Source organism: Calidris pugnax, unplaced genomic scaffold, assembly GCF_001431845.1.
Source record: "Calidris pugnax isolate Ruff unplaced genomic scaffold, ASM143184v1 scaffold273, whole genome shotgun sequence".
NCBI classification, from domain to species: Eukaryota; Metazoa; Chordata; class Aves; order Charadriiformes; family Scolopacidae; genus Calidris; species Calidris pugnax.
In genome coordinates this window covers 5,590,844-5,617,521 of record NW_015094508.1, presented here as the reverse complement: position 1 = coordinate 5,617,521, position 26,678 = coordinate 5,590,844, and the positions used below count along the sequence as shown (strand labels likewise).

Here is a 26,678-nt window from a genome sequence, read left to right as displayed (position 1 = left end):
CAGATGTGTGTGTCTGCAAACACATATGTGAAACCCTCTTCTGCAGGTCGGTCAGTCATTGATGCTAGAAGAAGCAGCGACCTGGGAGGAAAATGGCACATGATGGTTTGGTGCCCGAAGGCACATACAAGGGAGTGGAGTTTGCCTGGATGGCTCAAATGTGCCACTTGTGCACTCTGAATCTCTTGGCAAGGGCTAAGAGAATCCATCCATCTTGTGTAACTGCTTGTTAGAAAGCAAGGAGGGTCCTCTGAAGATCCCCACAGCCCCTCCAAGGGCTGAGGAAACACCAGGAAAAAGCATTCTTGGTGTGCTTGAGCCCCTGTTACTGCCAGCACACCGCCCCTGCACTCACACTAGCCACAGGGAGCCCCTCGAACGTGGGAGTACAGAGGGGGGACGTTGCCCCAGATCTGCAGCAATGAGACCTGGAAGAGAAGATCCCTGCTCCTGGCTGCCTGCTGGGAAGCGTGGGGGCCATAGGAAACTGCTGCCTATTGCAAGGAAGGGCCTGGCCAAGGATAGGGCGGCCTTTTGTATAAAAGTAAGGCTTATATTTATATTTTTACATATGGCTTTTCTAAAAGCAGAAGGCAGGGAAGGTGAATGCAGCTTCTTTGAAAGTTAACAATTCTGTTGACAGCATGGAAATAATGAGCATCCAGCTGGATCCTTTTCAGTATTTATTCAGTACCTTTTCCCCTGTTGAATAGAGCAATTATGTGCTTTTTGCTGTGCTTCTTGGTTTTCATCTTGGTGGATTCTCAGTTTCACCAAGAAGTAGAAAAGAACTAAAGTACATAAGGAATTTTGTCTTTAATAATGTTTAAAAATTGGAGACAGTACCTGCTGAAGTATGATTTGGTATTATTTGCCTTGCAGCTGTGAATTTTTTTCCTTGCCCATCTTGCATGGGGAATCCCAGCTTTCACGTTTGCAAAGTGTGTCTACATAACTGTGAAGTTACATTTCTTCTCTTTCTTCAGTACAAGATGGTGCTGGTGTATTTTGGGTCCTTCAAGTTCAGCTGTCTTTTGCTTTGTTTACAGTATTCCCAGATCCTTACCCTACTGCCCACAATATTTAGAACTGTTATTGTAGTTTTTTGTTTGTTGTTTTGAGTTTGTTTGGTTTTTTTTTTGTAGTTGTTGTCTGTTTATATAGCCTTCAACACAACCATGCTGAAGTATGGCTTAAACAGTTTTCCCTCCCCACTTTAATTTGCTCGAAGTCTTTAGTAGTATAAAAAGTTCTGTAGCAAATAATAATAATAATAATAATAATAATAATAATAATAATAATAAATTTTTGTCTGTGTGGGTACCAGAAAGGGTACATTAAAAAGGACAGTGTGGTTCTGGTGAATTGAAATGGATCAGCACAGCTTGTTTTAAAACAAAACCTCCAGCTTGTCTTAGAAACAAATTAGTTTTGTCTGTGTGTTAAAAGCAAGCAGTTTTGGGGTCTGTGCCCTTCCTGTGCAGATTTTTTTTTTTACCATGGAGAGGGGAGAATGCATTGCAGGAAGTAGAGCCTTGCCACTGTAATTCCAATTCTGCTGGGTGAAACATGTCAGGACCACGAGCTGCACAGAGGTAGTAAAGAGCAGGATTAAGGGTTTGGGAAGGGTTCCTCCTCATCCTCTTCACTCTTATCCTTAGCGTGTGGGAAAGTGAGAAACTGATGTGAGAAACTAATGACTTTTGATAAACAAGACAGTCTGCTTCCACTTAAATGCTGCTCAGCTGGGACGAGAGGACTTAAGAAATTCTGGAGTTTTACAGGAAGTCTCCCAACTTCCGTGTCTGACTTTTGCAACAGAAACCTAGAGGCGGTGGTAGAATGACTTGTGTTTTTTGCCTTACTTTCCAGTTGGCCTGCTGCTGTGGTACTGCCGCTTGTTCCTTGTGCTGCAAATGCTGCCCCAAGATAAAGCAGTCAACCAGCACCCGCTTCATGTATGCGCTTTACTTCATCCTGGTGACCGTCATCTGTTGCATCATGATGTCAACAACAGTAGCCAACGAAATGAAAACGCGCGTAAGTAAGACAGCCCAACCCCCCCCTGACCCTGGAAGGAAAGGGGGCTCCTTCCACCACTCTTCACGTATGGCAGCGCTCACTTCCCTCCACCCGTCCTCTTCCAAACCCAGATGGGATGATTTTCCGTGCCCGGCCTCTTCCTGTCGGTTGCTCACCCGTCGAGTGTGTTTCACAACAGGAAGGGTCCAGGATCACAGGACTGGCAGCCTTCCTCCTCTTTCGTTGTGTGGAAACGCGCTGCAGCCAGCCCGTCCCAGGTCCGCTGTGTGGGCAGTGTCACTAGAGGCTGTTAGGGAACATGATGTAGTAGAACAAATCAGTTCAGTCTAATGCTGAGTTCATCTCTGGCAACTTTTTGTAGTAGCAGAAGCGGCAAATTAGAAAATAACTCTTCAAGTGTTGCATTTTTAATTTTAATTCTGTGTTCTTGGTGTTGTGTGACAAACTACTGCAACGCACAGTGCTGCAGATCATTTACAGGGAGTTTTCTTCAGTCTGTGTTGAGTCATCCTGTTCACATGGCCTGTGATATTGTTCATCTCTAATTGTCTTTTTAATTAAAAAGCTTCAAAAGCATGAAAGGAGCTGTGGCTAAAACTAGATTTTGAAACTGGACATTCTTTCAGAGTCTTAATATAATTTTCCTAAGCTAAATGCTCACCAACCTGCTTGCAGTTACACACTAGACCTGTTGCACCACATCTTTGGTTTGATTTCTTAAGCCACCCAAGTTGCTCTCAGTACCACAAATCCTCTCTCTCAGCCTCTACAAACTACAAGATGAGAAATCTGTTTCCAAGTAGAGGGAACAATGGCTGGATTGCTCAATTCTTCAATATTAAGTTTCTGCACCAAACTTGGTGTCAGGCCTGCTTTCAGTTTGTGAATGCGCTTGCCCTGGAGGTTCAGGTGTCTTCCCTCATTGCCTGCGGGCACCTGGCTGTTTTGTGTTGCCCTCCCAAGAAGGAGCACCGCTGGGTGCACAGTTAGGGCTGTGTCCTCACTTAACCAGTTACTGGTCAAGCTGCTTACCTTCTGTGCTTGACTTCCAGTTGTCGGTGAAGCACTTCCCTCCCCAGCCGCCTGGATCCAGAAGCTGGTGGTACCACCCCTGTGCCTGCAACACAGATGAACCAAAGGGCTTACAGCAGGGCTAGTTTGAGGATTTCCTCACTCTGCTGCCAGTCACCTTTCTTTTTTCCCATTGCACCCTCTTTGTGTGTTCCGTCCTAATTTTCTTTCATTTACGTAGTGCTTTGCTTGAGTTATCCACCTTCTTACCCCCAGCACCCAGAAGTTGGTGGCAGCCCTGTAAGAGCACCCAGTACAGACATGGTGCTTGCCTTACAGACATGGTGAACGGTCTTTTTCACCATGCGCATGCTGAAATTGCTTGCCAGTAATTACTTTGACTCACTAGATGCTTAGCTTGGCAATAAAGTGAATAACCCAAGGAACTCAAGTGTGGGAGACAAATTACGAGCTCATATCCAAATTTCATAAAGTCATTTTCCATCAGTAATGTGGTTTTAATGCAGCTTGTATCCCTAACAAAAAATACTCGCTCTTTATCCAACAGGCAAATGATTCAAGAAGCCTTCAACAACATGCTTTTCAGTATTGCCAAATTTCTTTTCCAGTTCATAGTCTTGAAAGCTCAGTGTGGGAAGAAATGGCACAAAGAGTAGTTGTTAGTGCGAAGTGGAAAGATAATCACTCTCTTAATTTAGAGCATTTGATGTCTTTGAATGGGAAATGGACCATCTGAAAGTAGGCTTTCTTTGTCTGCTCTCTAATTTAATAATTATGTTCGGGGCTGTTAAAAGTTCAAAGACTCCTGAAGCTAATTCAGCCCAGTTGTAATAGAGCGCACCTTCAAAATATTTATTCAGACTTACCAATCTCAGCTTCTCAATGATGAACTGTGTTTTGAAAGTGCTGGGCACCTACTGATTCCTTTGCTTTTGGCTGGATCGTGGAGCGTTCCTAGCTCCTGCAGCCAGACACTCCTGTAAGCAGACACTTTGCATAATGCTTCTAGGACCCACCCTCTCTTGAGAGGAGAGAGAACTTTAATTAATTTTAATTAGAATTTTTTAAATTTTGTATTAAAATAAAAAATTAAAATTTAATATTTTAGTGCAGTCCTTTGTGGAGAGGTAATCTTGGCAGGGAACCGTGTGTCTGCTTTACCCGTTTAGAGATCAAATACTTATGCTGATGTTCTGTGAAAGGAATCTACCCCTTGTCAGTGAGAGGGGTTTTGTTGATTGGCTATAATTTCCCCAGTCTAAAGTAATTCTAAAAGTATTTATTGTAATTTTGAGAGGAAGCAACAGCAAATGTACATCTCCTGTGAACACCTTAAACAGAAACTTTTAAAAAACGTTTGGATTTGTTTTGCAGTATTTATCTACCCCCATGGTTGTGCATTCTGTCTCTTAAAACATGTTTAAGACAGTTTTTGAGTTCCTGAGGTACCGGACTCTGCAGATGCCAGCCCAGAGCTGAGAACCTGCTCTGTGCCCTGCAACATGGCTGGAAAAGTGAGGCACTGTCCCAGGGAGCTGAACTTCCACATCCTCCCCAAAGCTAGGAGGTAGATGAAAACATGTCTTAGTGGGAGGACACAGTACCTGTGGAGTATTTGGTTTCAAAACCTTGGTTCCTAATCTGACCAGCAGCGTTTTGAGGACATTGTGGTTTTTGCTGAGCCTTCGGAATTGAACAGGGCCTTTTGCAGGGGCAGGGAGGGAGGTTCGCTGTTGTTTTCACTCTTCTTCCCCATCTCCAGAGCTGTTCCTCTGCCCACGGGACACCAAGAGAGAGACCCCCTAAGGGCTAAATTCTGAAAAATGTGCAAAGAAACCAAGGCATTTACGTTTGATCTCTGGGGAAGAAGCAAGAGTCAGTGGCGGGATCATAGGGAAAGAGTGGATGGCTTTGACCAGGAAAATATTTTGAATAGTAGGATGTAGAATAGATTTCAGAGCAGCAAGGTTGTGTATCAAGGCAAAAGATGGAGTAGAGTGTGCATCAAGACATGAGAGCCTCAGTGATGGGGACAGAAAGACAGAAAAGACCAATATGCAGTTACACAAAATGCTTTAGAGACTTGACTCTGTTCCAAAATTGAAACAAAGCGGGACCCAACTTGAAGAAGTGCTTCTATGCCTTGATCCATTTTTTTTTTCTCTCAGTTATTCTGTTTTTTTTGAAAACTAGGTACAGCTGTACTCACAAATGTTCTGTTGAAGCAAAACTTTATATTTCACAGGCTTTCAAAGGATAATTGAGAGAAGAAAAGGGAAATAATTTTTTGGTCTGTTGAAATAATGTTTTGATTATTTTTTAAATTAAATTTTTAATGTTAGAGCTGTTTCAAAACTAGTGGTTTCATCCTGAAAATATCCATGTCCTACTTAAATAATGAAAGGAAAAATTAAAAAGATGTTTTCAGGAAAACAAACACCAGTAAAAACCAGTTCAGTTGTGTCAAAGCATTTCAGTTCTATGTGATTACATGTTCTGGCAGAGCACGCTTTCAGGCTTGTTTCCCCTGCCAGGTTTATATCTTGTCCCTGAACTGAATTATATGATGTTAAAACCCAAATTTGCTACCAAAAAAGAGTTTTTTAAGGGCAGATGCCCTTGTCTATTTCTGATAAGAATGTAGCCATAGTTGAAAGATGGATTGGGTTTTGATCTGATTGGTTTTTTGTTTTTCTATTCTGTTTCTCAGCGGCTGAAAACAGGCAGTTTTACCTGGGTTGTTTGCCCTTGTCTCCCCATCTACACAGATTTTCTTTCATGCTTCCTCTGTTTCTGTAGCAAAGTTCATCTGCCACGTTCTCCCTCTGTTGGATGAGGACATCCAGACAAAAGCAGTCTCCTTCGTGCTCCTCAGGCCCATTTCTACACATTTCTTTCTTTCTGTTCCCCTGCTGGTGCTATTTCCTGGGCTCCTGCATTCACACGTTTGGGTGCAGACAGACCCAGCCTCAGAGGTGGCCAAGCCCCAGATGGCTGGAGCCTGGACACGGTGTGGCTGTGTGGGCTCTCTTCTTGCACTGCATTTATTTCAGGTACCTGCAGTTCTCGGTGGGCGGAAAGCACGTTCAAGGCAGCCTGTCCCTGTTTCTGTAGATGTTGCTGTTGTCTCAAAGGGTTTCACTGCACTTGGAAAGCTACTGACTTTGCTGCGATAAGGGCATCGCGTGTGCAGCCACCGAAGCGTTTACATTATCTGAGTGGATACTGAGTTTCTGCTGCAATAATGTTTTGTTCCCCTATGCAGAGGCCAAAGAATTCAGCTTATGTTGCTTCTAAAGGTTAGAAGTAGATATTCCGCAATATCAAACTTGGCAAATAACTAATCCGTGACTTTTCACAGCTGGCAAAACTACCCAGCAAATGGAAAATCTGGTAAATCACATAGGCTGGGCAGGTTGCTCAGCAGCTGGATACGTTTCAGAGATACAGAATTTTAAACCCTAAAAAATTAGTCATTTTTAACTTTCAGTGAAGAAGTCACATAAGCCTTGATAAATTGTTCCCAGCAGCAGACCATCCTCTCACAAAAACATGCCCTTTTCATTACATCAGCCATTTTGTCCCCAGCATTGTGCTTATGTTTATTATCTACTGGGGTCCCCAAGAGTTTGGGTTTATTCTTGTATTGTTCCTTCAGGATCATGGGTCTCCAAAAAGGGCATTCAATCCCACAGGGCTGTTCCTGTGGACATCGCTTATTACTGCATAGTGTTGTGCGTACTACATGATGGCTGAGCCCTTTGTTGCTTATGTAGGCACAAAGTGAGCTATTGTTCTTGTGAATCCATCCATTTTCTCTCAGCCAGATCCGTAAGGAAATTACTGCTAAATGGAGAAAAGAACATACAGGGTCAAAAATCCCATCCAGATCTCTGTAGAAACCTATGCGATTAAAGAAGATGCCCATTTACAGTTACCCAGAGATCTGTTTTTAATTAGCTAGTTGATTCATCAAGTTCCATGGTATTTTTTTGTTTTGTTCTCTAACTCTCATAAGCAAAATGCTGCTTGGTACCAAGTACAGATATTACAGAAATCTGTCTCCTTGGTCAGTACTATAATCTATATTAAACAAGTATCTGATTTTCTCAGAAATATTGTTAATTCAATGTTATGCATTTTTTTAATCACTGCTGTCTGGTGGTTATTTTAGGCAAAGAACTGGAAAGCATTAATTGATAGCCCAGTTGCTTTGCCTGGCATTGCTGTGGCCCCTTGGCTTGCCCTGGCATCAGTGTGGCATTGATAGGTCTCGATTATTCCAGTCAATCCATTTGCTCGTTTTGAATGTTGGCACGTTTGTGCGATCTGATGTTTCATTGCCCTTCAAGAGCTGTGAAGGGCATGGCTGATACCCTGAACAGTTTCTCAGAAGCTCTCTAAAAGCTCTTGGATGCAAGTTAGTCACAGCTTCTTGCTCTCTGTCCAACTTTTCACACAGTGAGTACTCATCTCTGAGTTACTTCTGAGAGAGCATCTCAGAGTGGCCCAGCTTCAATCTGTTCTTGTAACACCATATAGCTGCATCGAGACCTGCATTTCATCTCCTGGGCTGGTTCTAGCTCACCTAGGATCAGCTCGCTACCATAGTTAGATTTGATGCCCTTAGCACAGCTACTCGGTGTTGCTGTGAGCTGCTAAAATATTTGCTCTTTTAGGGAAATTGCCAGGAGGGTTGTTGAGCTCCTGACTGGCTTGAGTTGCTGGCAGGGGAAGGGAAGTTGCATGTCCTGCTGGGGGAAGCAGGCTTTCAGAGCCTGGTGGCTGGAAGCCAGCAGTTTATGTGTTTATCCCTTTTTTTCCTGCATCTCAGATGGCTTTCTACCCAGCTGGGAACGCTGCCTGATCGCTTGCTCTCGGGTCCTGTTTGTTCTCTCACTGTCCTGGTTTCATGTACTGACCTGCATGCTGAAGGAAGAAGAGACTCCTACCTTTGCCAATTTCTTGGAAATGTTCAGGGATGGTGTTGCCCACAATCTTTGTGTATTTTTCCTAAGCAGAATCTGGCCTGGCTGAGTGCTTTCTGAATCCCAATTCACATTTCCTTCGACCAAGTTATTTATTCGTGCATGTTGTGTCCTGGCACACATTGTCTTCTGCCTTCTCCAGTTACCTGTGCAGGTAGCAGTGATCAGCTCCAGAGGGTTTGACGTGTTGCTCGACTGGTCTCACCAGCCTCAGCTGAGGGCTATTGAGCGTACAGAGAGGCCCTTCTTTCTTTCAGAAGAACGCTGGTTTTCTAATTAAACGCCTGTATTTCTGGGCAGCTGAATGGCTCTCCAGCAGCGAGGGGGGAGTGTCTGCACAGAGGCACCCCACAGGAGTGGGTCCTGGCCACATAGACCTGCTTTTTTGAGCGTCCAGCATCATGTCTGTCTGGTGAAACTGAAGCCAAAATCTGCAGCTGTTTGCTTTTCCCTTGTGGCGAGAGCAAGGCCTCAAAGGCAAATATTTAATGAGTCAAGAGAGAGGTGGAATTTTCCTGCCTCTCTGTTAATATAAAACAAAATCAGGGCAACTGGCACAACTTCCTGTCAGAGAGCATGATGGAGGGGAGGGGGCTTGCTGCCCCTGTGCTTCTTGGATGTGCTTCGGTCTACGTTTCCACCAAGGGCAGCACGAGCCAGAGTTTCATGCCCTGCAGCCCCGTTCATGCCCCTTCGGCTGGTAAAAACACTGGTATGGCTCACGTAAACTGGAGCCATACCTGAAGCAATTAAAGTCTTTGCTGTAAAGCATGGGTCCCGGGGTGAGGGGATAAGCAGTAAGGGGCAGGGATGGCTTAAGCTAAGAGAGATGAAGTAAAGGTAGGTGGACTTGTACCCCAAAGCATCTGGAAGGAGTTGAGGGTGGAGGCTCTGGAAAACTCCAGTCCATTGTGGTTGAGATTTCTTTGCGTACCTTGAACCCTTAAATCCAAGCTGAGGGCTATCAAAAGTGAAAGGTGTTAAATGGAGCCAGTGAAAAGTTGGTGGGACGTAGACATAGACATACTTGGTTACGAGGAGCCCTGCATCCTATCTGATAGTTTGTAACGTGTTATGCTTTTCAGATTCCCTTCTACAAAGAGCTGTGCAAGGGCATTCAGGCAGGCGAGATGTGCGAGAAGTTGGTGGGATACTCTGCGGTGTACAAAGTCTGTTTTGGAATGGCCTGTTTCTTCTTTTTTTTCTTCTTGTTCACCATCAAAATTAACAGCAGCAAAAGCTGCCGAGCATACATTCATAATGGGTGAGTATTTGCTTGATTCCCACTTCTCTTTACAGGTTTGTGTTGCCTGCTTTCCAGTTGGGTGTAGTACTAGCCAAAAAAAACCCACAAAAGAAAACAAAAGTTGATTTTACTGCTTTTGTCAAAAATAATGCAATCAAGCGAAAACTAACTGAAGTGGCCATCAGTCATCATAGGCTCTTTTTTCTCTTGTTGGGCTTGAAATAGAGATTTCTCATGGTACTTAAGTTGAAGACCTCTAATTCCTATTACAACCAGGTGATTTTTTTTTTTGTCTCCTCCTTTTGTCCAGATTCTGGCTCATTAAACTCATACTTCTGGCAGCAATGTGCTCAGGAGCCTTCTTCATTCCTGATCAGGACACTTTCCTCAATGGTACGTCCTTCTTGTTTTGTTATGGTGCTTTCTCCCTTGCTACTTTGTGTGTGGTTACAGATCCTAAAGGTCTGATCAACGTGAATATCGCCGTATTTCTTGAAGTAGAGCCAGTATAGTCCAGGTGCAAAAGGAATATTCAGAGTTGTTGGGGGAGAACTCTGTGTGCACAGAGCGTGTGGTCTCCATGTGAATGTGCAGTAAAGAGCATGGGTTTTTTTCTGACCAAAAGTGGACCAGCTGGGTAGCTAAAAATACCACTGCGGTGCTGTCTTGCAAATTTTTTAAGAGCTGTAATGGTGCACAAGAAAGTGTTCACTCAAGAGCTCAGAGCCTCCTGTTATTTTGGGTTGTGCTAGTGGCCCTGCCGTAGCACAGCAGCCGGGGACCCTGCAGCGTGGTGGAGAGGTGTCGGCGCTCAGCGGGGCACATTGACCTGCTGGGCACTGCTGGTGGCTGCCTGGAAACCTGCAGAGACACAAAAGAATTTGGGATGTTGTTAGCTTTCAGGCTGGTGGAGTAAATGCACTAAGGTAAAATTAGACTTCTTGGGGCATGTTGCGAGTGCTCTGCTGAGCACTCTGCCGTGCCTGAAGCATTCCCCGTTTTGGAAGACACCGTGGCACTGCACTGGAATGCTGGTACTGGCCTGGTGCTTAAATGCCAGCACTGGGGAGGGACTTCTCACAGGCCTCTTGTGGGCCAGTAATACCGAGAAGAGTTTGTGCTCTTCAGTTTGCCAGCTACTTGTAAGCCCTAAAGCTGTTGAGTCTGGGTGGGTGGAAAGGGATGGAACCAGTAATGCAAAGGAGAAGTTGTGACTGCCGCCTGTGTCCACTAAATCTTGCCTAGATGCCTGTGTTTTCAACTCCAATCCCCTCTAGCCAGGGTGTTTAAAAGTGGAAGAGGAAGGAGTAACATGGGAAAAGAGGAGAGATTGGGCAGACATACTATGAGCCCAGTGCTGAGGGAAACTAAGGTAAAAACCATGTCAGGTAAACCACTGATATGCGTAATTCAGCTTCTTGGTCTTACCAGCTGATTGATTGGTCCTGGTTCAGCCTGATGCCCCAGAAGTGAAGGGCTCCTTATCCCTCTGTAAAGTCACCAGATGGCTGTATGTGCTTGTCCTTAGTATCTAATTGCTGCTTGGATTAGAAAGACGTAGCAGTGCAATGCATTGTACTCACCAGCAAGCGAGACTGCCTATTATCTTCGCAAGCGACCCTTTTCATGGTGAAAAGCCATCAAGAAATGAAGTGTTTGGGGAAAAGGGGAAACAGAACTTTTTGTGCTGATCAGAATGCTGTTTTTCAACAGCAGTCTAATCTAGTGTGGAGATACAGCCTAACAAGCGTTCTTCCCAGAATTAGCTCTTCAGTTTTCTGTCTAAAACTGTATTCTGCACATCCCGCTAAATTGTCCTCCAGTCAGACCCTAAATTTGAGACTTACAGATAATTTGTGTATTGTGTGATTTCTTTTCCCCATTCTATTTTTTCCTTCAATCAAGAAACTTGCACTGTCTACTTTTTTTTTTTGCTTTTTGATCATTGTCCCAACTTTCTTAGTTTTTCTAAAAATTAGAAAAAAAGCTCTTTCCATGTTTCCCATGCTTAGCAGTTTGTTAATCATGGAGGAGGAGTATTACATGCAAGCTCTAGGTTTGTGTGGGCTGTAGTGTTAAATCCACACTGACCAGGCTAACCTTTATCTATGATGGATCCATAAAACAGCCCACAGTGTCCCACCTGTGGCAGTGGTAGATCCTGAGAGTCTGGCTATTTCATTGCTCACTCCACTAGCGAGCTGTTTCCTACTGTGCCTCTCCCAAACACACATGGAAACCTTGTTCCCAGCCTGTTTTTTATACTTTTTTTTACATGGTAACTTTTTCTGGTTTTTTTGTTTTGTTTGTTGAAAAACAGCATGCTTATCCAGTGCATGCAATATGTTTAGTAAAACCAGACAAATGGCATTTTTGCTTACTTTCAAATAATGAGCTCATGGCACAGTAGGAAAAAAAAAAAGATCTCTACATCATCTGCTAAGGATAATGTGTCCTGACTGGTCTGTTCCTCCACTTCATTTATACAATTTTTTTTTTTTTAAAGGAAAACGCAATGGTAGGATACGGCTGAACTTCGCTAATGCAGTTCTTTGGTCTTCTTCACTGAAATCTGCACACCCAAAAAGCTGCACACCCAAAGTAATTTATAGGCCATGCCCTGCACAGCAGCACAAGCTGCACGCACAACTAAACATTTTAATAGGTATCTGTATTTCCTCAGAGGCTTCGGGTGTTGCACATAAGAGATCTGTTGTCCCAAGTGTCCAAACAGCTACACAAATATAGTCTATGTAGGTCAATGGTTAAGTAGTCAAATAACCTGTCTTAAACCTAGTCAGTGAATACCAACTGTTCCCATCTCCTTGGGAGTGGCTGGGGACAGCACTTGTAAATGGATAAGCCCCACCTTTGTTTTTCTGTGGTACTGGAATCTGGAAGGGAAGAAATTGCCCTTTTTAGTACAGGTTTCCAGTACCTTGCAATTTCAGGGGTTTAGATTCCTGTGAAATGCCTTCACACCACCTCCCTCCTGCCATTCACAAATAAAGGTTTCAGTATTTTCTGTATGAATATAGTAACTCAAGCTCCATAAAAACTCTCTGGGTTAGGGAAACTCAGTAAATGTCCTAACAGGCTTGCTTTGAAAGTGTAGCAAGTTGCATACTGAATTCATCAGGAAGCTAATCTTGAGTTGGCTGGGCTGGGCTTTTAGCTGAAATCTCTCATCTCCTGCTGCATCTGTGAGATATTCAAACTGCGTAATGGCTTCACCGCATAGACAATAATTCCATTTTATCTCAAGGGAAAGGCAACTGCAGTTTGACCTTTTTTCTGCCCCTCTGCCTTGCAGCCTGGCGCTACGTGGGAGCAACAGGAGGTTTCCTTTTCATTGCCATTCAGCTCATCCTGCTTGTTGAGTTCGCACACAAATGGAATAAAAATTGGTATGTGTTGGGCAAGTGCTTATTTACATAAAATTCTGGTGGACTCCTGAACAATACTTTTGTCATAACAAAGAATTTAAAAGTAGTATGGGTGTACTTTCTGAAAGAAGATATTTTAATGTCAATTTTTAGAGCTGTTCATCTTTGCTTCAGCCACTTTCTTCTTCCCCAGTGGAGATGCTTCTTCCTTATTCATTTCTACTCTGCTTATTTATTCTTAACCCGAATTGTTTGGCTTCCAAGCATGTTGGGAATCAAAAGTCTCTTACTTGAAGTTGTGTTATATTTTATATGACAATATGCCTGCTAAGAAACAGAGTGGTACAAGAGAATAAAACTGGATTTGCAAAATGTAGCAGTGAAACTCAGTGCAGTGATGTAAACTGGTAAATCCTGCTTTTTTGTGTCAGCTTAATTTTTTTTTTTCTCTACATGAGAACTACTTTCTGTTCAACTTCTTTGCTTTCATCTAAATATGCAAGATTCCATTATGAACCCACATATACCCCATTCTGGCATTGACTTCATTTCTGGTTTAAGCATGTTTGCTCCTACCTTCCTAGCCCTTAGCCTCTCATCAGTTTAAAATATTTAAATTGTCCTCCCACGTATATGCAGGAACTCCTACCTCCACCCTCTCTGTCTCTCATTTCTTCCTCTATCAACCTTTGCAATCCTCTTTTGTTCTAGTTAGCATACTGACTACTAAGAAAGAGTCTTAACAAACCTTTGGGCTTTGTTAGATACCTGTTTCCAGGGAGTAGGGGTGAGATCTCCTTACAGCACAGGTATTGTTACTGCTAATTACAGTAGGTGCTTTTCTATGGATGAAAGATTTCCAGCAGTGGCATTTAACTTTAGCACTCTCTATCTTAGATATTCTTTTAAAATAAGCCACATTTCCACAGAGTGAAACACCACCACCAGAAAAAGCCTTCCGTACACCAAAAGGCCCTTTGTGCCAAAACAACTTTTTTAGTTGCTACTCCTAAAAAACCCAGTGATCTTTACAAGAGGTGTTTGGAAGGTGAAGAGAGGAAAACAAGATGGACCATGCTTTAGCTGAGGGAGATTGACGAGGTAGACCCACATGGAGAGGAGGCTTTTTGAGCAAAAGGGTAGTAAAACTGTCAGTGTAGCACATGGGGCAGAGGAGATGCCACGCCGCACAATGTGCCTTTGCTGTCCTTGAGTGAGGAGAGCCACTCACCAGCTGAGGCCGGGGCACTCTCCAGTTCCCACTGAGGAAATCCGTGAAGCATTGAGCTGGGATGCGCTGATGGGGCTGATCCCAGAGACTGGGAGCTGTAGGAGTCACACTGGGCTATAACCGCAGAAACAGCTGGGCAAGATAATACTGAGGATAAACACTAGCGCTAAGGAATGTTTCCCTCTGTTTCATGGGAGGAAACGTGCAAGGGCCTGTGTTGGTGTAGTGACGTACACATGCTTCAGGGAAGTGAGCGCTGTCTCCTGTGTTTGCAGATAGGAACTATTGCGCTATTAGAATTTTACTAGGGGAAGGGAATACAAAGATAACGTGCTTGTCTGTCTCTCTCCCCAGGACTGCAGGTGCAAACCACAAGCAGATGTGGAGTGGTTTGCTGGCCCTGGTCACTCTCATCTTGTACTCCATTGCTGTGGCAGCCTTGGTCCTCATGGCTCTTTTCTACACACGCTCAGAGGGCTGCATGTACAACAAGGTCCTGATCGGTGTGAACGGTGGCCTGTGCCTCTTTGTGTCGCTGGTGGCCATATCGCCCTGTGTCCAGAATCGTGAGTCCACTGACCTCTTCTCCTCCTAGGTTTCTGGTGCTGCCACAGTTGTGCACCTGGAGGCTGGGCCATGTTCCAGGCAGAAAGTCTCATGATACTTCAGAGCTCTTGCCCCTGTCCCTTAATCTAGACTATGAAGTGCTGTCATCAGCTCAGCTGCTAATACTGCAGGTGTGAAACATTTTGCATGTCCCATCAGACAGTCGTAGTGTAAAGAAGGCTCACGTGCTGATGGCTGGTAACGTGTTGTGGAACTCGCACAACTCTTGCAATGCTAGCAGTTGAGGTAATAGCTGTCAAACTCATTCACCAGTGTTGTACCATTTACTTTTGCCTGGTTGTGATTTACCATCTGTGAAGTTTGGGTCTGGAGGAGTTGACAGTAGTATTTCATCCTTCGGTTTATTTTATGTGTGCTGTTAGCATCTTGCATACATTGGGCCTGGAAATAGTAATCTGAGTGACTCTAACACAAATTTTACAGGCAAATAAAACTATCATGGCAGCTGGTCAATAGCTTTTGGAAAGCTGGTGCTTTTGGCAAGAGCACAGTGGTGATTCTTTACTTACGTGGTAATCTTTAATGCCTTTCTAAAATAGCTGGCAGAACTAAAGGACAGACTCTTTTCTCTTTACATGCCAGTGGAAATATATCTAAACTGCCTCAAAGACTTACAAACTGCTTTAAGGAAAAAGTAAAAGATACTTTTCTCTTCTGAAAGATACCAGTGTTCTGTTTCCTAAGGGACAAGAATTTTTCAATTTGTTGAAACGTCTGCAAAAATCACTTATTTTCCTCTTTCTTTTAAAGGCCAGCCCCATTCTGGTTTGCTACAGTCAGGAGTTATCAGCTGCTATGTTATGTACCTCACTTTCTCAGCACTATCCAGCAAGCCACCAGAAACTAGTAAGTTATCTAATGCTGTACGTACATTCTTTTAGTCAAGCCATGTATTAAAAGCAAGAATTTAGCAAACCTGAATCAACAAATTCAGGGATATAGGAGTGCTGGGTTTGTTCTGTTCTGGTGTATGCAGAAGAAATCGCAAAAAACTTAAAATAAATGTGCTGCAGAGAGACCATGCAATTGTGACACTCTCCGTGTACCTTAAAGACTTAGTTATGTTGCAGTTGTTTGAGATGATGCTCTTCTTCAGCGGAGTTCCTGTACTCTACTTGCCTTCTAACCGTTGGCTTTGCAAGTCGGGAACTCCGTACTTTTTAAGTTCTTTACACTACAAAACCACAGCAAGACTTTAAAAGCACAGCTCAAACTGTTCCCTTTTCCTGTGTAACCATTGAAGTCACCTATTTGGAGAGGGAGCATTCTTTTCACTTACAGAATACTTTTCTGGTTCAAATTAGTAATGCTAAAAAACTCTATTATTGTTCAACTTTTAGTCTTGAGTAGTTGAAACAACAATAATTAGAGGAAAGTAAGTCTGTTGGCCGAAAGAAGTTTTTACAGATACCTCCTAAGAAGAAAGGGAAGAGATGGGGGGAAAGAATCTCTCTGTCACACTTGTGTATGCATAGACACACATAAACAAATGTATTCTAGAGCTAAAATGGAAAATCAGACAGTAATTAGATGGAAGATTTACTTACAGAGCTTAAGCAGTGGTTTTGAATGAATCTAGAAGTTAATTTAGAGGCATCTGAATTACTCATAAGACTTGGCACAGTGTAAAAAAAAATGAAGAAAAAAGGGAAAGAAAGTGATGTATGGTATTAAATCATTGGTCTTGTGCTATTTCATGCTTGTTACAGTCAAAGCCTTCAGAAGCAGTCAAGTGAATACTCTGATTCTTCTTCTTTGTATTGCAAGTGTGGTTATTGCATTTGTCAGAGTATGCATCACACACACTCTCTCAGACCTCCTGAATCAGATATTTCTCCTTGTCTTCCCAAGCCAGAGAACTGTCTTTGTTGTCATCTGCTGTCACAGAGGCTCCTTTCACCCCTGTCTGTGTGATAAGGACTCTTATACTGGCCTGTGCAGCTTTTGCAGTGACATGTGCTGGAGAATGTATGGGGTATTGGCACTTACTAAGGTGTCCCATGCACTGACACTCTGATTTGCCATGAACTTACCTAATGTTGACTCATTCCTCAAGGAGGGACTTCCAAATTGGCCATCCTGCAAATCAGCAGTGAGAGGAAAAGAGGAAACAACCTCAAGTTGTGCCAGGGGAGGTTTAGATTGGATGTTAGGAAAGATTTCTTCATCAAAAGGGTTGTCAAGCATCGGAACAGGAAGGTGCCCAAGGAAGTGGTTGAGTCACCATCCCTGGAGGTGTTTAACGGACATGTAGATGCGGCTTGGGGACATGGTTTAGTGGGGGACTTGGCAGTTGTTAGGTTAACAGTTGGACTTGATATAATCTTAAGGGTCTTTTCCAATCTAAATGCTTCTATGATTCTATAAAGGCTTGTTACTCCTTGTTTTGCTCCCACCTTTGCGCAGTCTCTGCTGTTTGTGCAGCCCTGGAGGGCTTCACAAAGTCCTCCCCCACCAGCTCAGGTGACTGACTTGGAGTTTATTTTTAACCTGCGAGTAGCCTTTGCTGTGTTTTGCCCTCTGCCTTTGCAAACAGTTGTGCCATCCCAGAGTGGATGATGGAAGGAAGGAAGAGTTGGGAACACAGTTTGCCTTAAACAGCATTGTCTCAGAAAGCTTTTTATTTGAGATAAGGTGCAGCTGTAATCTCTTGTTTCGAAGTGATGCTGTGGGCTACTGCTCTGCTTTGCTTTGACCCCAGGAAGGCACCAAAAAGCTAGATGCATCTTGGAACATCTACAACTAAACTGGTTTCATTTCACAGACCTAAATTAGTATTTTCGTAGCTGTTGAGATAAAATCTGCCTTTAACTGATGCATCTCCTTTTCTTTGGTCTTCTGTACATCAGTCTGAGAACAAGGCAGGCTACGCACCACCATTTTCCACTCACTATGCATTTCATAGTTGTCCCCAAGGCACCCCTGCGGTCTAAGAAGTTTGTGGTCTCAGGTCTGTGCTATCTCAGTGTTATATAGCTCTGTAGTCTTGGGTGAAGTGTTGGTAAACTTCCAACTTATTATTTCTTAGTTCATGAGACAGTCTTTTTCCATGTTTGTCTGTGTCTGCTCTCGTCAAACAAGAAATTTTAGTACCTTACCAAGTTGCTTTTTTGTTTTGCCCAAAACACAGAATCTGCCAGGTCAGATTTACATAATTTCTTTCTTTTGATCTTAAAAGATAGATAGAAACCACTGAAACGTACCTACACAGTGTCTGAAGTAATAAAAATATTTTGCTGAAAACTGTCAGCCTGAAAACTGCTTCAAGATGCAGTGAAATGAGCTTTGCTAATTGTTCTCTTTGTTTCTTTTGTTTTGTGAAGTCCTGGATGAAAACAATCAGAACATCACAATCTGCGTCCCTGAATTTAGCCAAGGCCTGCACAGAGATGAAAACCTGGTTACTGGCCTGGGTACTACCATTTTGTTTGGCTGCATTTTATATTCTTGGTAAGTCTGGGGGTTTGCAATTACCTCTCTGTAAATGCAAAGCTGTGGTCCAACTAGCGAAGGCTTAGAGCAGGCCTCGTGCAGACAAAGTAACAGGGAGAAGTAGAATAGAACTGAGCTGGGAGGTTCAGATTCTCCTTAGTTTCAGAATGGTTAGATGTTTTAGCCAAATACTTTCAACAAGATAATATAATTTATGAAAATAATGTGTTTCATTAAAACCAAATAGAGCAATTTACATCTAGAGGTGGAGGGAAAAAAATTTCCAACTGTCCATGATCCCAAACAGTTTCAGGGTGCTTTGATTCTGTATTTACTCTTCCTGTAAGAAAAACTCCATGAAGTTACGTCCATCTAAAAAAGCTATCTGAAGTTTCTGTAGCCTCCTGGCAGAGGCTGTGGCTTGAGGGTCTTTAAAACAAACAAAACTGTTTGGGAGAGGTTAAGGCTTCCTTTGAACAAGTGATGAGCACAGTAGCGCAATCAGGATTTGCCAGCAATTTCCTGCTCTAAAAAATCTGTTTGTGCCCATATAGTTGTGATGCTCACCTTATATTATTGCAGCTCACATCAGTAAATTAAGTCATGCTCCGGGACAGGGAGTGGGGGAGTTGTTGATGATTGAAAGGTGATGTATCGCTTGTTCTGGCTGTGCGGGTTGCCAGGAGACAGCACTACCTGTCTGCTGTGTGTTTTTGAGCAGATTCTGTTTCTGACTTCAAAATTCGCATGTGGAAACTCCTTCATAATTTTGAAGTGAAACCAAGAGACTTTCTGAGGATGTACCACAGCTGCTCTTCTGCTATCCAATATGCATACGCGTTCCATTTAATTCTTACATCAATTATATGTATCTCGTGTCATGGGTCTACTTCCCATTAGAACAGTACTTCCAGTGCCTCAGAAAGGTGTTTCTGGACTGCAGGCAACCTTCACGTAACCTGCAGGGGAAGTGCATCAGGTAGCTGGGCAGATAAGAAGGCCTTCAAGGGTAATATTAAGTATTGCTTACTAAGGCTCAATGTACACAGCAAAGCATTAACACACCTCTCCCCGTGGGTAGTGGGAACTTTGCATTACACATGCTGAAAGGGGAAGACTGGGAAGAAATGTTTCTAAGCAGAAGAAACTAGAAAGGGTACCCCACACGCAACTACAATCATGCAATGAAGTGATGTCCAGCACTGGTACACTGACAATCGTGGTTGGTAATTTACTTTTGAAAACTGGCTGCTGCCAGTGAGCTGTTACTTTGCTGGCAAAGTCTTCACAGAAATACTGAGCCGAAGTTGTGAATGTGAAGTTAATATAAAAGCATTGGTTCCGCACAGCCGGGGAGATCCTCTTCTGAATTGCAAATTGGAGCACTTAGCTGTTTGCTCCCTGTCTGATGGTGATGAATTCACCACTTATGAGGAGTGACCTACTTTTGAGCTGGTGATTCAGTCTGAGTTGGCCAGTGGCCGTCTGTCAGGCTGGTTTGTACTCGTGCAGGACAAACTTTTCACATGCTTAGTGTTGGTGCTATATCCAGGCAAATGCTTAGCTTAGACAAGGGAGTAGACTATTTACGTTTGCTGTGGTGTTGAAAAATTGCCCTGTTGGGCTTATACTTAAGCCGAGGGTTTTGACACTGTCTTCTCTTGCTCCTAGTTTGACCTCAACAACACGTGCAAGCTCAGAGGCTCTGAGGGGAATATATGCAACACCTGAAACTGAAGTGAGTTCTGCTTCCTCCCACAGGATTTCTGTGCAGACTTCCTCATCTGCTTTTCTTGCTGTTGTTTTCATGGCTAAGTAATCTGTAATTAGAGGAAAACAAAAGCTTATTCGTAGCATGCATGCTATGTGCCTCTGGGTATGGACTCACTAGGACTCTTGTCCATATTGGCACTTCTGCAGCTCTTGCTGGTCCCATGGAGGTGCCTTTATGTACTGAAGTAATTTGCTGCTCTTGCAGTTTATTTAATGTCTTGCAGACTTCCTGTAAATCTTCTTGTGCTCCACACAGGCTCGGGTCCTCTCATTTAGAGGAAGAGACTGCCGGGAAGCTATCAGATAGAGAAGCCGAGGAATTCTTGAGCATTTTGAATCCTGATTGCCTTTGTTCTCATAGCAACCGACTATAATCCCAAGTTCCTATCCCTTATTTTTATTTCCCCATGCAAGTACTTCCTTTCTTCTTGCCTGCAATTTAATCTCGGATTGTATTTATTGTCCCCGTTTCAGCAGTGCGGGTTTCTTCATTCCACCTGCCTGTTTCTTGGCCGCTTTATCCTGGGAACACCCAGAAACACTGGGAAATGAGTGAGGGTATTTTTTTTTTGCTCAGTAACAGTTGGTGATGGGGGCTAGACTTGGGCCTCCCCGCCCTGTGCTGAGGAGGTGGAGGCCGGGACAGGGACCGGAGGGAAAGCAGCCGCCCATCGGGCCCACCCTGCGGCATTACGCCATAGGAGGTCTTCCCGAAGGGCTGCGGGCAGGGGTCCGGCTCCCGGGCCACAGTGCTTGCCAAGGGGATTATTTCCAGACCGTTTGGTTTTAGAGAGCGGTACGAGAGCCCGCTGAACCCGAATGTAAAGAAATGGCTGTTGAAGAGCAATTAATTGCACTCTGATTGCCTTCCCGGCCGCAGAGGGCCTTTGTCTCCTGGGCGGGAGTGGGGAACGTAGCTCTGCAGCCGCTTGTGGTGCACAGAGGGTTTGTCGGCCTCTGTGCAGGAAACAACTGAGCCTTGCGAGGGGCTAGTGGTGTGTGCGCCAGCGTTGCTAATTGCATCACTCTGTGTGTGCAAGGGCTTAATCGCAACTGATTAAAAAAAGCTTGAGGGAAGGCAGCATCTGCTTCAGAAGGAGAGTGTGGCCCGAGGGGAGCTCAGGCTGGCTCTGTCGGTGAGGCCTGGAACAGCAGTAGAAAGAGATAGGGAATAAGGGTTTTATTTAAACTCACAGCCTGTCTCTCAGAAAAAAAAAAAAGAGCTTTCTTGGCTTCTCATGGAGTACATGTAATTGTGGATATGCAGGGTAAAAGCTGCCATTTGATGTTTCTGTTGGACACTTTACCTTAAAGGCATGCTGTCTGACTTTTGAGGGTGTTAAGAAAACTTGCAACTGGTATGTGCTGACCAAGGGGAGAGGCTAGAATGCAAAGTACAGAATTACAGGGGTAAATACTTATTCCTGCGCATGAGGTGTTCCTGCCAAATTGGGGGACCCCGAATGTGGTTTTGCGCAGGGTGCTTATACCCTTCAAGCATTCAGGTATAGCATGATTTGGTTAATCACTAACACCCACACCAGCGTTTAGTAGTCGTAGTAAAACTTTGCAAAGCAACTTAACTTTTTTTGCAGCTTTCTTGCTTCTTCTCTATTGATCCAAATGTCCCTGGAGTTAGTCTTGTGATAATTACTTATCTACGCTGCTGGGAGGGTTTCAAAGATGTGTTAGAGGGGCCAGGATGCTGTCATTGTCTGGATTGTCCAGGTGTACCTTGTATCATTTGTGGACAGCTCTAGACTTCCAAGAAGCAAAGACCTTATTTGCAGGGCAGGGCTGTCCTTTAGTTTGTTTTACTTAAGCATGAAAAATACCAAAGTCCAGTAAAACTCCATTACTTTATTACCCTGTATTGTATACTGTGAACTAATATGTGTTAACAGAATTAATACAATTTTCATACTGATTGATATACTGGTTAGGAAAGGGAATTTTCCTAACGGGGTTCGTTATCTCCATCAGACCACAGGCAAAATAAATCTCAGAACAGGATTTTATCAGAGCAAATAATGTTGGTGATGCACTACAGAAAGTGCTGACTTGTACCCTGGTCTTTTGCAGAAAATGCACTTACTTATATGTTTATTGGATGCTCAGCACCATTTTCCGATTTACATTACACCTCAACACAAGAAGTGTCAATTTCAGCTTTCCTTTTTCCATCAGTTAAAAAAAAGGAATACCTTCATTTAACTAAAGCAGTAAAACCAGCTTTCTGCTTTTACTTATTCTGCTTGTACTCATTCTGGCTCCATTTCAGCAAATTCTTGCAAAGATAAGTACATTTCTGACTTGTGCAGTTGTGATTTCCAGTCCATGCAGCAGGGTTTTAAAAGTTAGTGATACTTTCATTTCAGTAAAGAATTTTTTTTATTTAAAAAGCACTTAGATAAAAGTGTGAAGAAGTAAGGCCCCTCTGAACAGGATTTTGTCATAATTATTTGCACCAGTGTTTGACCTTGAGTTATGTAAAATGGATAGAGTAATTCTTCAAGATTGGTAAATTTGCTGCAAATCTTACTGACTAGGTTTTTCCGAAGCTTAGGAGAAACTGCTGTTATGAACAACTTGGCAAATCCTAATTTGAGTTTTATGCTGGTTGGAAATACAAACCAGACTTCTCTAAATTAGTGTCTGTAACATAGACATAAACAGACCTTCCTTCACCAACTGTTCTGCTTCTTCGCTGTAGCACAGACTCTTACCCTTCCTGTTGTCTGTCCCACAGGTAGCTCGTTGCTGCTTTTGCTGCCTGCCCGACGGAGACGGTAATTACGTTTTCACAGTTTACATCACTTGTGGCTTTCACACCAAAGCCAAGAGAGTGAGCACATGTTTGCAGATGCAGAGCTGCTTGTAGCCTCATTCTGTACCATATCAAACTGAAGCTGTTGAAGTGATCAAAGTTAGGCTAGGGAAGGAAACAAGGGATATAACAATACCATTTTAAAACAACAGGCTAGTTAATAATTCCTTAAAGGACACTCAATTACTTCAAAATACAAAGAGTAATCTCTGCTCTTGGTGTGCTTGTGGGTGGGACTGACTGCTGGATTTTTGGCTCAGCAGGTCTGCAGAGACTGCAGTGCAGGCGTAAGGAAGGGAGTGTCCTTTTTGCAGAGCTGGTACAATCAAGGTTATCAGCTTGGACTTCTCAGAAGAATATTGTACAGGTAGAGCAATTTGAATGGCCCAAATGCTCAAAAACTAGTCAATAGTCCAGGAAGCTGATACAAGGCAGGATTTCAGTGGTGGTCCAATTTCTTTTACTAAAGGTTTTAGGCCCATGCCCTGAGGGCAAGGGATATTCAGGCATTGCTCTGCATCACACTTTTCCTAAATTACACCATAGATGTTTTACGCTGTTCTTCGTTAAGCCAGCTGCTGTTTTCAGTTCTCATTAAATTTGCAACGGCCTTCTTGTTTCCTGTCTCTTACAGTTGATGCTGAAGAACGCATTGAAAAAAGGGGAGGCCAGACTGTGATTTACGATGAGAAGAGAGGCACAGTGTACAGTTATGCCTTCTTCCACTTTGTTTTCTTCTTGGCTTCGCTCTATGTGATGATGACAGTAACTCATTGGTTCCAGTAAGTGTATTTCTTTAAAGCTGAGGAATTAATGTCTTATCTGGAGACGGGGAGATATGAACAGGAACTTCTGCCATTAGTGTGTCTCCTCTTCTTAAGTAAGAAGCTGGAAGAGATGTTTCAAGTCTTTCCCAGGCAATTCTTGAGAAAGACCTTGCTCTATAAAGGGCTGCTCTCCCCTGCTTCATGTCTGGGTGAACCTAGTTGAAGTCTGTCACCCACTTGGAAAAAGAGGGGATACTGCAGTCTGAGGTACAAATAGTGAGTTTATTGCTGTTGTGTTTTTTTTTTCCTTAACAGTTATGAAAGCGCTCAGATTGAAAAATTCTTCACCGGAACCTGGTCCATCTTCTGGATTAAGATGGTCTCCTGTTGGGTTTGTGTCTGTCTGTACTTATGGACTCTTATTGCTCCACTCTGTTGCCCAACCAGAGAGTTCTCAGTGTGAACACTCAGAAGGTCCTTCTGCCTTTTTATTTTTTCTTTTTTCTTTTTTTCTGTTAAACATAAAATACAACAGTCATTTTGTAATGAGGAAACACCTGTTGCCCACTTATCATGATGTACCAGTTAGTAAATTTTTAGTCAGACTAAACAAATGATCAAAGACTTTTTTACCTTTTTTAACTGTCATGAACAAGCATTGCCCAAGGGAACAAATGTGTTCCAAAACTTTGTAACGCTGATGTGTGGAGTGTAGGAAACACAGTTATTGCATGAAATGGTATAAGTGGAATCTTTTTCAAATAACTGACAATCTTTCTCTGGCTTCATTGGCAAGAAAAGAAAAACTCATGGTGCAGATGTATCTTCTTCCTTTGAATGTTTGGTATCTTCTAGCAAATATGCATTCCTTTTTATACTCTTTTATTAACTGTGTCTTTTACGGTTTGCAGTGATGATTTGGACTGCTGTTTTGTACAGCATATAATTCCTCTAAGTAGTATCCAGATAATTTTTTCTGAAAACGTAACTAAATATTCTGTAGAAATAGAGAATATGTAAGAATTTGACTGCCAAAGCATCTACTAAAAATCGTTTATCTAAATATTAAATATATTAAGTTATTGTGTACCTAGATTGAGAAAGGAATGTACCAATGATATTAGAGTATTTATTCTATTATAACTTTAAAAGGCACCTGAATATTTTATGCAATTCAGATCTGGTCCAGTTGTTAACAGAAGGGGAGTTCGACATACAAATTCTTAAACTCTGAATTTTGTCCAACGCTGCTTTGCCAGCTTACTTAAACTGCAAGTTGTGTGTACTGCCACAGGGATTTAAGATACGGTACATTCTTTATTCAAAATGTTTGGTGTTGAGAAAATGCTATATGAGAGGAGCACTGCCAGTTGCTGTTAAATTTAAAAGTGGAGTGCTCATTTACTTTTCTGCCCTGCTGTTTCAGCTTGTGTCTAAAGATCTCCCAGGTTTTTCGGTTATGTTTCCATTACTAATTTTATAATATTTTAAATGCAGTGGTGGTCAGAAGAGGACTATATATAGCGCGTCATCTTCCTTTTCTGCCCGTGTGTTGGTTGGAAAGTATTCTTTCTAACTGCTATATTTTTATACTCCTCTGTTGATGTTTTGCTGTTGGGAAGGGAGTTAGCCAACCAGTCCATTAATGGAGACTAAACTTCTGTTGGAGAACTCCTATTCCAAGCAGTGGGATAAGCAGTCAGAAATACAAAACCAGAAGACGCAAATGTAACAGCAGCTGCCTTAGTACAAATGACTGACTTGACAATATTAAACCGTACCACATCGTTTTTATTTGCTTTAAGCAGATAATTTGGTGGTAGAACAACAGCTCAGATGCCCTAAGTGCTGAATAAGGTTGAACCTACTATAATTATCTACATTCCAGTGGGATGAATTTATAACTTATTCTAGTCCCAGAGGTTCTGTCTTCTGTCTCTTTCTATATATATACATACATACAATGTGACATATGCAGGATATTAACAAAATCAGCCGATTTAGCAGTTTTTTTTTTAAATAGGACTGAGCCTTAAGTCTTCACCCAATGCTTTCTGCGAAGCAAAGAAAAGCACAACATAGAGGCCAGTGAGATGGCCAAAGCATCTGCATGCCTTATTTGTTCTGTTGCAATAATCGATGTCTAATGCACACCTGGTGAGAAATCCTAACGTAACAGATCTCAGTTCTGCTCTTGTGTGCATTACCGTTTTTAGCTTGTTGCTGTATTATCCTAGGGCTTCTGTCCTGCCTGGAGCTTGCTAGGGGTGCAATCTTCCCAGCCCCATGCACGCATACCTCAAACAAAATCTACAGGTCTGCAGTCCTGTATACTTCTGCCACCTACCCCTGTGATTAGGAGCCTCAAAAGAGATCTGAGGGAAAGAGGAGCCTGTCCAGAGGTGACTTTCTTGTTACTCTTCTCCTTGTTTGCAACTAGGGGAAAGAAAGCAGTTGGAGCTTAGCTTTGACATTGAGTTAGAAAAGCAACAAATAGCTCCAGAGTGGAAGGCAGTGGTTTTTTTTTTCCTTTCCTTTTGCTTCTGCTGGGAGGTTCTGATCTTGCCAAAAGTTCTGCTACCATGGGGGCCTGTCAGTATGTCTCTGACTGCATTTGGAGTCCAGCCATGCAGATCCTTCTACAGCAGAGAAAGGCCTTTGTTAATGCATTTGCAATCTAGAAGCCTTTATCTGTCCCATCTCTAAGATAAGAGCTTATGGGCTGTGCAATGATGACTAACAGTTGTCCCACCTAACTCATAGCAGCAATTCTAACAAACAATCTCAATCCAGAGCTAGAGCTGTGAGCTGCAGTTGAGATAGTCCAGGCTCTTGTTCCTGCCTTGGTGAATGCTGTTCCCTAAAGTATAGAGGCTTACAGGAGTTGCTTTCTAGTGCTGTATGTGTCGTACTGTGAGAAACCAAGCATGTTTTTTATAACATAAATCTGGGCAAGAAGCTCTAAAGAAGAAGGCATGCACTATGTCAAGTGATAAGGCGGGGAATGGTAACTGTTCTCTGGTTCTGATAGCAGGCATCCCAATCACAAGTGTGGATGATCACAGAATACCTTGAGGAAGGAACCTCAAGGAGGATCTGGTCAAACCTTTCTTGGCTAAAATCACCTAGACAAGATGGCCCAGCACCCAGCGTCCAATGTTGAGGAATCCACCAATTCCCTGGGGAAATTATTCCAACAGCTGATTGTTTTCTTTGTGGAAAATTTTCCTTTTGTGTCCAATTGGAATGTCCCCAGGAGTAACTTGTACCCATTACCCCTCATCTTTCCCATGTGACTCCTTGTAAAACAGGAGTCTCCATCTTCT

At 42.9% G+C, this 26,678-nt stretch overlaps 1 protein-coding gene across 1 annotated transcript; it reads left to right on the top strand.

The window, feature by feature from the left end:
- The first annotated feature begins 1,842 nt into the window (after positions 1–1,842).
- SERINC5 (serine incorporator 5) lies at positions 1,843–26,678 on the top strand. Its single transcript, XM_014964868.1, has 11 exons — positions 1,843–2,040; positions 9,149–9,327; positions 9,620–9,702; positions 12,623–12,716; positions 14,281–14,492; positions 15,304–15,399; positions 17,877–18,003; positions 19,657–19,723; positions 22,508–22,547; positions 23,220–23,367; positions 23,668–26,678. The coding sequence occupies exons 1-11, from the start codon at positions 1,843–1,845 to the stop codon at positions 23,813–23,815; spliced, it is 1,392 nt and encodes a 463-aa protein (XP_014820354.1). The 3' UTR covers positions 23,816–26,678.

Coding starts and splice junctions, on each gene's coding strand:
- SERINC5 (XM_014964868.1), top strand. CDS start 1,843: ATGACTTGTGTTTTTTGCCTTACTTTCCAGTTGGCCTGCTGCTGTGGT. Junction 9,703..12,622: donor TCAGGACACTTTCCTCAATG/GTACGTCCTTCT, acceptor TCTGCCTTGCAG/CCTGGCGCTACGTGGGAGCA. Junction 22,548..23,219: donor CTGCCTGCCCGACGGAGACG/GTAATTACGTTT, acceptor TGTCTCTTACAG/TTGATGCTGAAGAACGCATT.